Below are 12,624 nucleotides of genomic sequence, written 5' to 3'. Positions count from 1 at the left end.
TTTATAAGAAAGAGCAACTGTCACTGGATTCTCTCCACAGAAGGGCAAAGGGGATTCTGTGGTCTCCTCCATCCACCTGTGCGTCTCTACGCACTGGACCGGAGGCCTCTCCTCTGCTCTTCTTTGACGCCCCTTTTCTCCCACTGCCTCTTTTCTTCCTTTTTTTTACTTAATATTCATAGACACATCTCATTTTCCAGATCCTTTCCTTCCTCCAAACCCTCCATCTGAGATTAATTAATGATAAGTCATAATCATGGTAAATGATGTTTAGCATAGTGACGATCACAGTACAATCACACAAGTGGAGACCTCTGGCCCAGGTTGAAGAAGTGGCTGGTTTATTCTGCATCCTGCATCCCTGGAAGGAAGCAAACTTTTGTCCTTTTCCACCTGGAGCTGTCAAGTGGGATTGAGTGAAGGCTGCACACAGGAAGGCGTCTTCATTCAGAACATTCAGCTGGGAGTGTGGCGAGGGCCGCCCCGGCAGCTACAGCTTGCATCCGTCCAACCACCGGGCCAGGGTGTCGGAGTACTGGCAGTTCAGGGTCCAAGAGGGCCTGCGGAGAGGACCGCCAGGGAGTCGGAGCTCAAGTTCTCCAGGGATCCAGCCCCCATGGGCCCCTTTACACCGCGCCCTGGCCCCTGGGGCACTGGAGCAGGCCACTCCTGCTGTGGGCATATTTCTCAAGGCTCTTGTGCATCTCAAGTGTGTCTCTGGCTGCCGCCCCCACACCCTAACATGCTGGTGCTCCCTATGCTCACATGCTCACCCCCGAGCCCCCAAACCCTGCAACAAACACACCTCTTTCCATAAATCCCACACCGCGAGGTGGGGAAGAGAAACTGTGAACTGAAAGACTCCTCCCAACCCTGCAAGGTCGATATTTTTAACTTCTCTGAAGTGGGCATCGGAGTTCTGGGACTGGCACAGGGTCATGGAGCACTTGGCAGACCCAAGATCTGACATGGGAACCCTTGTGCCCTGGGCTAGGGCCTCCTTCACCTTTCCATGCGCCTGCCTTACCTCACCTTCCAAACTCCTAGCAGCCCCTCCACCTGCCCAGGTCCGCTGCACTGCGCTTCTCTAACCTCTCTCCCGGCGCCCCTGGAAGTGATCCCCCTATTCCCAGCTCCTGCGGAGTGGACAGTAAGGGAGTCAGAGCTCAGGTTCTCCAGGGATCCAGTCCCCACACCCCAGGTCCTCCTATCCCAGTGGTCGGCAAACTCATTAGTCAACAGAGCCAAATATCAACAGCACTTCTTCAAAATAGACTCGCCCTGGCCGAAAACCGACTTCTGCGCATGGGCCACGAAGTTTCAATCGCACTGTACATGCGCCCGCACATGGTATTTTGTGGAAGAGCCACACTCAAGGGGCCAAAGAGCCGCATGTGGCTCGCGAGCCGAAGTTTGCCAACCACGGTAATCCCAACCCAGAAGCTGTGGGTGTCCCCAGGCCAGCTGCAGGCCTTTAGAAATTCTGTCGAGCAGGCCTCCATGAGTCCTCCGGGGTCCTTGGTCCCAGAATCGAAGGGGAGGCTCTGGCTCCTGCACTTCATGGATATAATAAAGCAGCAGGGAAACACACAGGCTCTCCGAAATCTCAAGGCTCTCCACGAGCCGAGCCGGGCAGGCATTGCAGAAGAGACTCCTGCGGCATGCGGGGTCTTGGTCTCCTCCCTTCCTGTCTGCCCCAGCTCGGCAGAGCTGCTGACCTGAGCTTTGGGAAAGACGTGGCTGCTGATTAGCTCAATAAGAGTCACGTCCCTGGGAATTCTGAGCAAGCGAGAAGGGCTTGATCAGCCTGACCCGGCATCTCTCTACTTAGCGTGCTATACCGTACAGATGGTTTCAGCTCATTAGTGCTCGCCCCAGAGGGTCAGCCAAGCTTCCAAGTTCATTGGAAAGTCAAGGCGAGGTATGCAAGCTATGTTAAACACTCAGAAGACAGCTCCTATTAGTAAGGGGACTCCCACCTAAAACACAATTAAATCACGGATTCGTGGTGTTGAGACCCACCCCCCCCCCGACTAGCCATTTGAAAAATATAAAGTGGAATCCCTACCTCACTTCTTATACCCGAATAAATTCCAAGAAGGCCGAAATTTAAGAATGAAAACATGACAGTTCTATTTGGTAACTGAATTAACAAAAACTCAATGTGAGATTCAGTTTGCGCCAGCCACTGTTTTAATACAGAAGAAAATATGACTCCATTTCTCAACGGTCTTGGAGCATGGAAAACTTTCTAACAAGGACATCCCACAAAAACTCAAGCCACACACACAAGGGAAGATGGAGGGATTTGATTCTGTGAAAATGTTAAACTCCTGGATGATGAAAATACCATAAGTCAAGTCAAAAGATAAAGAACAAACCTGAGAAAAAAAACAGTTCACAAAGATATGATGGACAAAGGTGTCATGACCCTAATTTATGAAGGATATGTGTAAAAGCAATAAAAAGAAAACATTGTTATCCCAATTTAAAAAACTGGCTAAGAACATGGATCAGCAGCTCAGAGGAAATGGCTAAGAAAGACTGAAAAGATGCCCAATTTATTTTACGTTTTAAAGATGCAAAGCAAAACAGAACGCTATTTTACAGGCCACAACTGCCGAAAACCACACAAGTTGAAATGCTGCAGGCTAATGAGCCGGGGGAACACGGCCCCCTAACGCAGTGCAGCTGGAGGTACGCCTTCTCTGGAGCCAATTTAACAATTTGTCTCCAACGTTTCAATGCACTGAGCGGTCCCAGCGGGTCTTCTGCAAGGGGTTTCCATAGAACACGCTTGAAAGAACATAAAAATTCTGAGAGCAAGATGCTCATGTAAAGTTGTTGGAAACAGCAGCAGGAACCAAATGGAACCACCTCACTGGCAGACGAGCCCCGAGCAGTGGTCACCGGGATGGCAGAAGCTGCTAGGACAGTGATGGCGAACCTTTTGAGCTCGGCGTGTCAGCATTTTGAAAAACCCTAACTTAACTCTGGTGCCGTGTCACCTATAGAACTTTTTTGATATTTGCAACCATAGTAAAACGGAGATTTATATTTTTGATATTTATTTTATATATTTAAAGGCCATTTAACAAAGAAAAATCAACCAAGAAAATGAGTTCGCGTGTCACCTCTGACACGCGTGTCGTAGGTTCGCCATCACTGTGCTAGGGAGAGGTTCGCCAGGATGGGCAAGCTCTGCTCATACGTGAAAAAAGCTGGGTGCCGTCAGCGCACGCCCTGGGATGCCGCGTGGATTTGGAAATACCTTTGCGATCGTTTTTCTCTGGTTCACGGGACATGGTAACTGGGTGGCCTTCTCGAGGCTGCTGGTACGTTCATTTTTCAGTTTAAAATATGTCTGTGTTATTTTATTTTTATAAATTAAAAATAAAACTGGCTTCTGGGTGACGGCTTCAAATGCAGCTTTGGTCTTTCAAGGGGCCCGAGGGGGCAGCTATGACGTGCCAGGCACAGAGCTAGAAGCTGGAGATAGGGAGACACGAAGGAAGCAAAAATGTCTGGCTGAACTCAGCTCCCAAAGAGACAGCAAACAGCTCAAAACAAAAGCCCTGACCTCTGAGCTGGGCAAGAGACTGGACAAGGTCTTCAGAGCGTACAGGGCCTGTGGGCTCTGGGAAGGAACACCACGCAGGCTCCTACAAGGGCAACACGTCCCCCTGCGGATCTGCCCCTGCTCCACTGCTGCCCCTGCTCAGGAGACCCGGGTAGGCCCCACAGGAGAACAGCACAGACCAGGGTGGGCAAACTTTTTGACTCGAGGGCCACAATGGGTTCTTAAACTGGACCGGAGGGCCGGAACAAAAGAATGGATGGAGTGTTTGTGTGAACTAATATAAATTCAAAGTAAACATCATTACATAAAAGGGTACGGTCTTTTTTTTTTTTTTTTTAGTTTTATTCATTTCAAACGGGCCAGACCCGGCCGTAGTTTGCCCACGGCTGGCACAGACCCTCCGGCTGCTTTATACTTGACGAGAGCATAGGTCCTCTCTGCAGACCATCCCCAGCGCTTTAGATGCTGAAGCTTGGAAAAGCACAGAGTCGCCATCCATTCTAGCACTGTGGCCAGAATTTCAATCACTCCTGACAAATGTATAAGAAAAAGCCAGATAACCCAACAGAAAATACCCTAAGGGGATATCATAAAACGCCAAAGAAGATAAGACAAATTTGCTATTCACCTTTCAAATGGCAAGGATTTTATAATTGGTGAGAGTGTAGTCAACGGGTATTTCACTCAACTATCAATATTTGTGTAAATTGGTACAGGCTTGCTGGACAGTCACTTCACAACATGCATCAAGGATCTTTGAAAGTATTCAAACACCCTTGTGGAAATACACGTGAAAGAAATAATCAGGGGTATACACAGAGATTTATTACAAGGATGCCCATCCTGTATAACCCTACACAAGATTTGAGTGGCGGCTGGGGCGGGGGGATGTTCAACTTAAAACAATTTGACTGATAATTATCTCCTTCCTTCTGTGGCCTTGGGGTTGTAGGACGCAATGGTGTTGTTCTGCTTAACTTGGCGAGGAGGATCCCACTAGTTTGGGACTGCAGATGTGCAGCCAAAACTAGACGGAGATTAAGATGAAATCTTAATTAAGGTAAAAGTCTTTAATACAGAATAGGTAAAGATGGGCCACTTACCATGCTCCCATTCCTTGCTTTCCTTTTACAATTTTCTTGGCACACTCGATTGTCTTATTCAAATTTGGATTCAGTAAAGCTGTGGAGAAAATGAAGTGCAATGATACCCAACCGCCACGTGGCTACATCAGAGCATGTCAGGGAAGGCCCAGGTGCTCACAGCAGAGAGGCTTCCGTGTGGTTCCAAGAACACATCTATCCCTAGATTTTTCCCAGACAGCACTGGGGGGTGGAGGGGGTGGAGGGTAGCAGCATGTGGTCATCTTAAATCTATTCACTTCTTCTTGTAATTCTTACCATATCTTCATTAAAAATATATGCGTACAGTGAATATTCTGTGTTAGGCAACATAAGAAGTAGTGGGAAAAGAATGACCCACGTGCTAAATCCCTGTCCGTGGCACCTGCCGTCTGGAAGTGGGTAAAGCGTGTAGTCAATTACAATACAAGGAGTACCTGGAATGGTGGGGGATGCACCTTGATGGAGGCACCTAAGTTAGACTTGAAGGATCAGGGAAAAGGGTATTTGGGCCAAGTGATATCTAAAGGCGTAAGCAAGGAAAGCGGGTTGAGGGAGTCACAGAAGGAAAATTGTTCCAGGCAGAAGGAACAGCGTATGAGAGGGCCTCTGAGGAACCAACATGGCTGCCAACCATCCTTCCATTCCCTCCTTGGAATGTGGAAACCAGACCTCCCACCTGGGACCACAGCGACGTCCTCCTTCTGGCCTGCACTGCGGCTCCCCCTTCCCTAACCTAGTCTGCTTTTCTTTAAAACTTTCGTTTGGGGCCCCCTTGTTGCCTGTCAAACAGAACCCCAAACCCTTCGCTTAGTCTCACTTTGCCCCACATGCCTGCCTATGGCTCCCACCTCACCTCCCATTGCTCCCCTCCGGGACCCCACCATTCAGGACCTGGCAGGGGACAGGAGACAAAGACGTGCCCTCCCTGGTGGCGGGTGCTCCACCCCCACCACCCATAGTTGGGACCTCATGCAGTCCCTCTGGCACGTAGTGCTCAGTAAATGCTCACGGGACGAGTCAATCTTGAGGAACCGCCTCCTCTTGACCACAGGGGCTTGGACCCTCCTAAGCAGGCCCAGCTCACTGTGGGTTGGCCCACTCCTGCCTCCTCCCAGGGGCCACTTCTGCCTGTCACAGTGGCAGCTTCTGTTCCCTCGAAAAGAGTGCGGTGCCAAGTGTGGGTAATGTATGCTCACCCGTGCGGCTCAGTGGGCTCTCAGGCCTGCAGCTTCCTCCCTGCCTCTTCTCAACACCAGACACCTCCTCTGCCCACCTGGATGCGGGTGTCCATCGCTCTGCCCCAGACCTCCCACTGTGCCTGGCTCACAGCCCTCCTTCCTGCCTGTGCCCCAGGGGCCCCACCCGCCAAGCCCTCCTCCTCCCTGCTCCAAACTTGTGAACTCTGGCCACTAGGAAGGCAGACCTCTGAACCCAAAGCTGTGCCCCTGAGGGCCCCAGTGAGGAATGGAGGGAGGGGACCTACCCGAGCAGGACACGTGGCAGCGGTTCCTCCCCCTGTCGCACCAGTCGGGGTTGCGAATCTGAAAGAGTCCGTAGCCCGTGTACCACCCATCTATGTTCTCGTAGACAGCCACGGGGTTGAACTTGCTCTCAAAGTAAGCCAGGCACACCCCTAAGATGGAACAGGTGGGGTGTGTGTATGGTTCGGAGGAGGGCTGGAGTTTGGGGTGCTTGGGGAAGGGGCAGAGAGAGAAGGGGTGAGGAGGAAGGGGGCTGAGAGGGGCCTACTCACAGTTTTCAAGGCTGTAGCCCTCAAAACCACTCAGGCCTCCATCGTGGAGCCTCTTGGCCACCACACAGCGTCCCAAGATGGCAGCGCCACTAGGGACCACCAGGTAGCCAATGAGGGAGAGAACCACTGACGCCTTCATCTTCTCCAGGCTCCTGCAATTCTGGGCAACAGCGGCCAGGTGAGAGGGCCGAGTCACAGATAGTTTCTACCAAAGTCCCAGGGGCACGGGGGCTCCTGTGAAGGGACAGAAGAGCACTGTGGGGGTGGAGGGTCTGACTCAGTGTGTTCAGAGAAATGGGAGCCCCTCCTGGCTTAACCACGACACGGCTGCCCACCTCAATTCTCCACTGCAAGTTCCTGTAAACTCAGATACCTGCAGCCTCACCCTCTTCTTAACCTCTTGTTTTCTAAGGAAATTGCTCTTTTGAAGGTCTCTCTCTCTCTCTCTCTCTCTCTCTCTCTCTCTCTCTCTCACACACACACACACACACACACACACACACACACACACTTTCTCTTCAGCAAAACCCAATGGCTTCCTCTTGATTCGTTCTCACTCATCTCTCTCTCACACTAGTTACAGGTGCTGAAATCCTTTCTTCTCCTTTATTGTGGAGGTGGAACTTGGTCATTAAATGCATTTTGGAAAACAGAAAAGGAAAGACATGACCAGTGCACCAAATACGCTGCTGAGGAGGGCCTAGCATCTAAGTGCTCAGGTGGCCTGGGTCCACATCCCAGCTTTCCACCCTCAGTGGCTGGGGTCTTCGCGATCCTAGGGGCGAGCTCAGGGAGGTACTCGACCTCTCTGTGCCTGTTCCCTCACCTGTAATCGAGGTGAAAGTAACCCTCACCTAATTGCATTAATTTAAAGAGTAAATCAGTTAAATATGCGAAGCACTCAATCTCCCGTGGACACTTGTTTTTCTGAGACCTGGGGCACTCCATGCCCTTAGCTTAATAACTGAATTCCAATGCATCTGAGAGAAGTTTGTTGACATTTCCCAACAGAGCAAGCAATATTTTTAGGCAATGTCTGGCTCCCAGAGGACAGGCCCCTTCTCAGCTGATGAAAGCCATGCTCAGTCCTCTCTCCCTGCCTCTTCCCCAGCAGACAATTCATCAGAGCCCCGTCCCCGGTTCTTCCAAAACCTACCCAGCTCTCGCCATCTCCACACCATCCTCGTCCAGATCATCATCATCTCCAACTTCTGTTGAGGTTTCCTAATTGTATTCCTCTTTTGCTCCCTTCTCTCCATTCTCCAAACAGCCCTAGAAAGACCTTCTTAAAAACATGGATCCCGCCACTTCACTCGCCTCCACTGGACTCCCCTTGTACTTTAAACAAGACCCCAACTCCTCAACCTGGGCCAACAAGACCCTTCCTGACCGAGTCCCTGAGAACTTCTCTAGCCAAGTTTCACACCTCTCCCCTCCTGGTTCACCTTCACACCACCACGTACATCTTGCATGTTTCTCTTCGAACACCCCAATCTCACTCCCACCACATGCTGTTTCTTCTGCCTACAACAGTGACGGCGAACCTTTTGAGCTCGGCGTGTCAGCATTTTGAAAAACCCTAACTTAGCTCTGGTGCCGTGTCACATATAGAAATTTTTGGATATTTGCAACCATAGTAAAACAAAGACTTATATTTTTGATATTTATTTTATATATTTAAATGCCATTTAACAAAGAAAAATCAACCAAAAAAAATGAGTTCGCATGTCAGAGGTGACATAGGTTCGCCATCACTGGCCTACAACATGACTCCACCCAACCACCACATAGCTTGCTCTTTCTGGTCATGGTCTCAACTCAAGTAAAGTCACCACCTCAAATAGGACTCCCTGACCACTGCCCATCACAGACAATCGTTCTTATCTCTCTATATAAAAGACTAATATGCAAAGTGTCCCCTCAGGAGTTCGATTAGGAGACCGGGAGTTTGCTTGCTCACTATGACATGGGCTGACCACCAGGGGGTGGCACAGAACGAAGGGAGGCCCCAGCCAGCAGCCAGAAGGCCCCAATTGGTCCTGATTGCCGGCCAGGCCTAGGGACCCTGTATATGCACAAATTTTGTGCACTGGGCCTCTAGTTTTCTTCATAATATAAGTCAATTTCAGAAATTACCTTATTTATTTATTTGTTCCCTTGTCTATCTCCCATTACCAGAGTGTAAGCACCAGAGATGCAGAAACCTGGTCTATTGTGTTCTCCACTTTATCCCCAGAACTTAGAACAGATCCTGGTGCATAGTAGGTACTCAATAAATCTCTCTGGAATGAATGAATGAACAAAAACCTACTCTTCCCAACAGAACTGTTGTCGGATGAGCAGTAAGTGAATTTGTTGATAAATGTCACCTGCAACTGGGTATTATCACACCTGTCCTGGTTCCTGCCCACCATGTACCTGCTTACCAGTCTACCAGTCCTTCTGCAGGTCTTGGTGCCCTCTCGGGGGAGGGGAGGAACAGCCCCTGTGGCAGCTTCAGTCTTTGCTACAGAAAGTTGCTCTCCCTCCACTCAGTTCCCCGGATTTTTCAGACGCCACTTATTAATACCCCTTTGCCTTCACCCAAGAGCTTCTAAACCATATGTCCTTCTCCATTACCTGTTCTTCTAGAATCTTTTCTATGACATCAGTTGCTATGCACCAGAAAATTCTGAAGCAGGGAGGGGTCTGTCACCATAGCATTTGTATTCTTTTTCTATTGCTGCTGTAACAAGTGATCTCAAACATAGCAGCTTAAACAACACAAATGTGTTGTTTTGAAGTTCTGTAGGTCTGAAGTCAGACATGAGTTTCATGGGCTAACATCAGGTGTTAGCAGGCTCCTGAGGGCTCTTGAGGAAGATCTGTTCCCTTGGTCATTTATGCTATTGGCAGAACAAAGTTCCTTGTGGCTGTAGGACTGCTATCCCATTTCCTAGCTGACTGGCAGCTGAGGACCATCCCTGCTGCGAGGGCCACCCACAGTTCTTGACCGGACCTCCCTTCTTCTAGCTTCAAGGTCAGCAAGAATGGGTCAAAATCCTCTCACACTTTGACTCTCTCCTGCCTCTTTTTCCATTGTATCTCTCTCTCTGACTCACCTTCTGCCTCCTCTCACATTTTTTAAGGGCTCATGCGATTAGATTGGCTCACCTAGACAATCCAGGATAATCTCCCCATCTCAAGGTCCTCAACCTTAATCACGTCTGCCATGTCAATAACATTCTGAAGTTCTGGGGGTGAGGGCATGGACATCTGTGGGGAGCATTATTCTGTCTGTCACAGCATTCTCTGGGCCCCCACAGAAATTCCTTCTAGTGTGGAGCAGTGGGAGAAGCCCTTATTTTGCTTCTCTACTCCCAGTGGGGCCATAATCAAAGACGTCCTCTCTTGGAGCCTAGGCAACCTCATTTGTGACATGAGGGCATCAGAGCAGGTTATCTTTAAGATCCAAAAAGGTTAAGAGATGTTGAGATGATTGAGGATTAATGTTGTTTTGAAAACCCAGAAAGTCCTTCTAGCTTGACTCAGTTATGATTGGTAATTAATTGATTAATTAAAAGTGATAAAGTGGAGGGGGGAAATGCCAGGCCATAAAAACAAACTTAAGCCCATAAATGCACAATTGCTCAACAATCATTAGAGATTACCTTTTCTTAGATATGATTTACTGGCTGGGGCACAACGTTTTTTATAAAGCAATGAGGCAGCTCTCTACATACTAAGAGGGAAAGATATTTATGAAATATAGTTAAATGAGGAGACTCAAATCAGTAGCTCAGTATGCTATCGTTTTGCAAAATGGTAATAACGCATGTTTGCTTGTTACATACATGGAAAAATAGGCAAGAAATGTACGGCAATGCTTGACCATTATTTTAAAACAAGTAAATAAATTAAACAATTAAGCAAAATATTTTAATTATTTTTATTTTTAACATATATACTTTTATTGATTTCAGAGAGGAAGGGAGAGGGAGAGAGAAGATAGAAAAATCAATGATGAGAGAGAATCATTGATTGGCTGCCTCCTGCATGCCCCCCACTGGGGATGGAGCCTGCAACCCGGGCATGTGCCCTTGACCAGAATCGAACCTGGGTCCCTTCAGTCCACAGGCTGACGGCTCTACCCACTGAGCTAAACCGGCTAGGGCTTAAGCAAAATATTTTAAAAGGTTTTAATGGTAGAGCAGAAAGTAGACTTTGAATCATTGCTCTTATCCTGGAAGTTTTGCGCGCGTGCGCGCGTGCGCACACACACACACACACGCATGCATGCACACGCAGCCCCTTCTGACTCCAAGATGGGGAGCCAGCCCCGAACACCTGAGTCTCATTTGCCTTCAGCTGCCCTCAGTTTGCCCCCACCCTTGCCCTAGCTCTTCCCCAACGGATGGATCTCCATCTGCTCTGCATACATGACCAGATAACACAATCTATAATTACATGTGTATCTGTGTCCATATCTGCATCTATATCTGTACAGTGTCTTGGGGGGGAAAACGCCTGAAGATCAGACAAGATGCCGGCCCAGCCAATCCTGACACTCAGAAACACCTGAGGTAGAAGTTCCCTTTGAAATGAGCTAGTTCACTTGCATTCAAAGTTGTTTCTGGCCTTGGAGCCCCTGATGAAAGGTAAATTCATGCAGAAGCCCTCGCTGCTAGCTCTCCTTCCTTCCTTCCTTCCTTCCTTCCTTCATCCTCCCTCCCTCCCTCCCTTGGGAGTGGTCCATGGGGGCCATATCGGGACTTGAGGATGATGTTATTCACACCTGAGCAAGACAGAAAGAACTCAGGGCTTCTGACACCCAGAGAAAGAGGGCTGAGCACACATTTTTGGTGCTTCAGTCAAAGCCCCCCCCCCCCCCCCCACCTTCTAAAAAGAACCCTGATAATATTTTGGGCAGAGACCCGGGGATTGCAAAGAAGGTGGAACCTGCGTCTGGCCTATGGGTGGGTGTGTGACCCAGTTCTGGCCAGTAAGATGTAGAGAAGTGCACTGGGAGAGGGGGGTCCTGGGGATGAATTCCCCTGGGTCACCCGCTTCCCCTCTGAGCTCAGCTGCACGAGGGTGATGTTTGGAGTTGCTGCTGTCATTTTTCGACATGAAGGGACCTAGAGAATGGCATTGATGTCAACTCAGAGCCCCGCCCCTCTGACCCCTGAGTCGGTATCACAGCTGCCCACCTGCAGACCTCTTATGCAAGAAGCGCAATGCTCGGTGGCCTGGCCCCCCTTCAGTCACGGATTGTACTTGCGCTGAAAACACCTCCCACTGGTTCTGGGGATGCGTGTAAATCCGCCACACGTCTATCTCCAAGTGCAAGCATGTTTAGCTGTGCTGTTGCTTGTCTAGTTTAAAAATATTCGGCTTCCTCTGAAATGACATCAGGGAGGAAGCGCCCCGCTTTTGTGTAGTTATTGGGGGCTGGCTGAGGAGAGGGGGCTCCCCGCCTTGAGACAGGCAGGGGCCGGCGGTGCTCTTTTATGGACACTCTTCTTGTTACCCGGGTCCAGACAAAGGCTCCCCGGGCCACCCACAGGGCACCGAGAGGGAAGGAGAAAGACGTCAGGCTGTGCCGAGAGACCAGCTGAGCGGGGAGCAGGCAGGGGACCCGTCACGACCCGCAAGCCCAGGCGTGGAGGGAGGGAGGCGCAGCATCGTCCCAGTGTGAGGGTGGGGTGCGGGGCTTGCGAGCCCAAATCACAAAGGGGATGAGAGAAAACAGCAGGTGGGGTAACCCACTGTCCCCATTTGTCTGGGACTGGGGGGCCTTTAAGGGATGCGGGACTTTCATTGTTAAAATTGGGAAAGTTTGGGTTGTAGAGGCTCTAAACATAGTTACTTGAATACATGAGTTCCACGGGAGATGGAGCCACACCTGCTCAACCCCCTCACACACCCCTCCCCGCAGAGGGACAGAAGCAGCTGAGCCAGCCTGGCCTGGGGTCTGGCGGGTTCAGGACGAGGTGTCTTCAGTCGCTCCATGGGGTCCGCGGAACAGAAGGCAATAAAGGGATGGATGGATGGATGGATGGATGGATGGGTGGGTGGGTGGATGGGTGGATGGATGGATGGGTGGGTGGATGGATCGATGATTCTAATAGTGTAACGACTTATACAACAGTTCTGTTTCTGACACAACTACTAGTATTTTCCATTGA

General features: G+C 49.8%; 1 protein-coding gene across 1 annotated transcript; it reads right to left on the bottom strand.

Moving 5' to 3' along the window:
- Positions 1–490: 490 nt before the first annotated feature.
- Positions 491–6,596, bottom strand: LYZL4 (lysozyme like 4). The gene is made up of 4 exons (XM_070391088.1): positions 6,458–6,596; positions 6,188–6,337; positions 4,684–4,762; positions 491–560 (listed from the first exon to the last, which is right to left on the bottom strand). The coding sequence occupies exons 1-4, from the start codon at positions 6,594–6,596 to the stop codon at positions 491–493; spliced, it is 438 nt and encodes a 145-aa protein (XP_070247189.1).
- Positions 6,597–12,624: the final 6,028 nt, after the last annotated feature.

The sequence above is a fragment of the Myotis yumanensis genome, unplaced genomic scaffold, assembly GCF_028538775.1.
Source record: "Myotis yumanensis isolate MYYU_CA2020_CCGP unplaced genomic scaffold, mMyoYum1.0.hap1 SCAF_14, whole genome shotgun sequence".
NCBI lineage: Eukaryota > Metazoa > Chordata > Mammalia > Chiroptera > Vespertilionidae > Myotis > Myotis yumanensis.
Note: the sequence above shows the minus strand (reverse complement) of the source record. Positions and strands in the feature narration are given on the sequence as shown.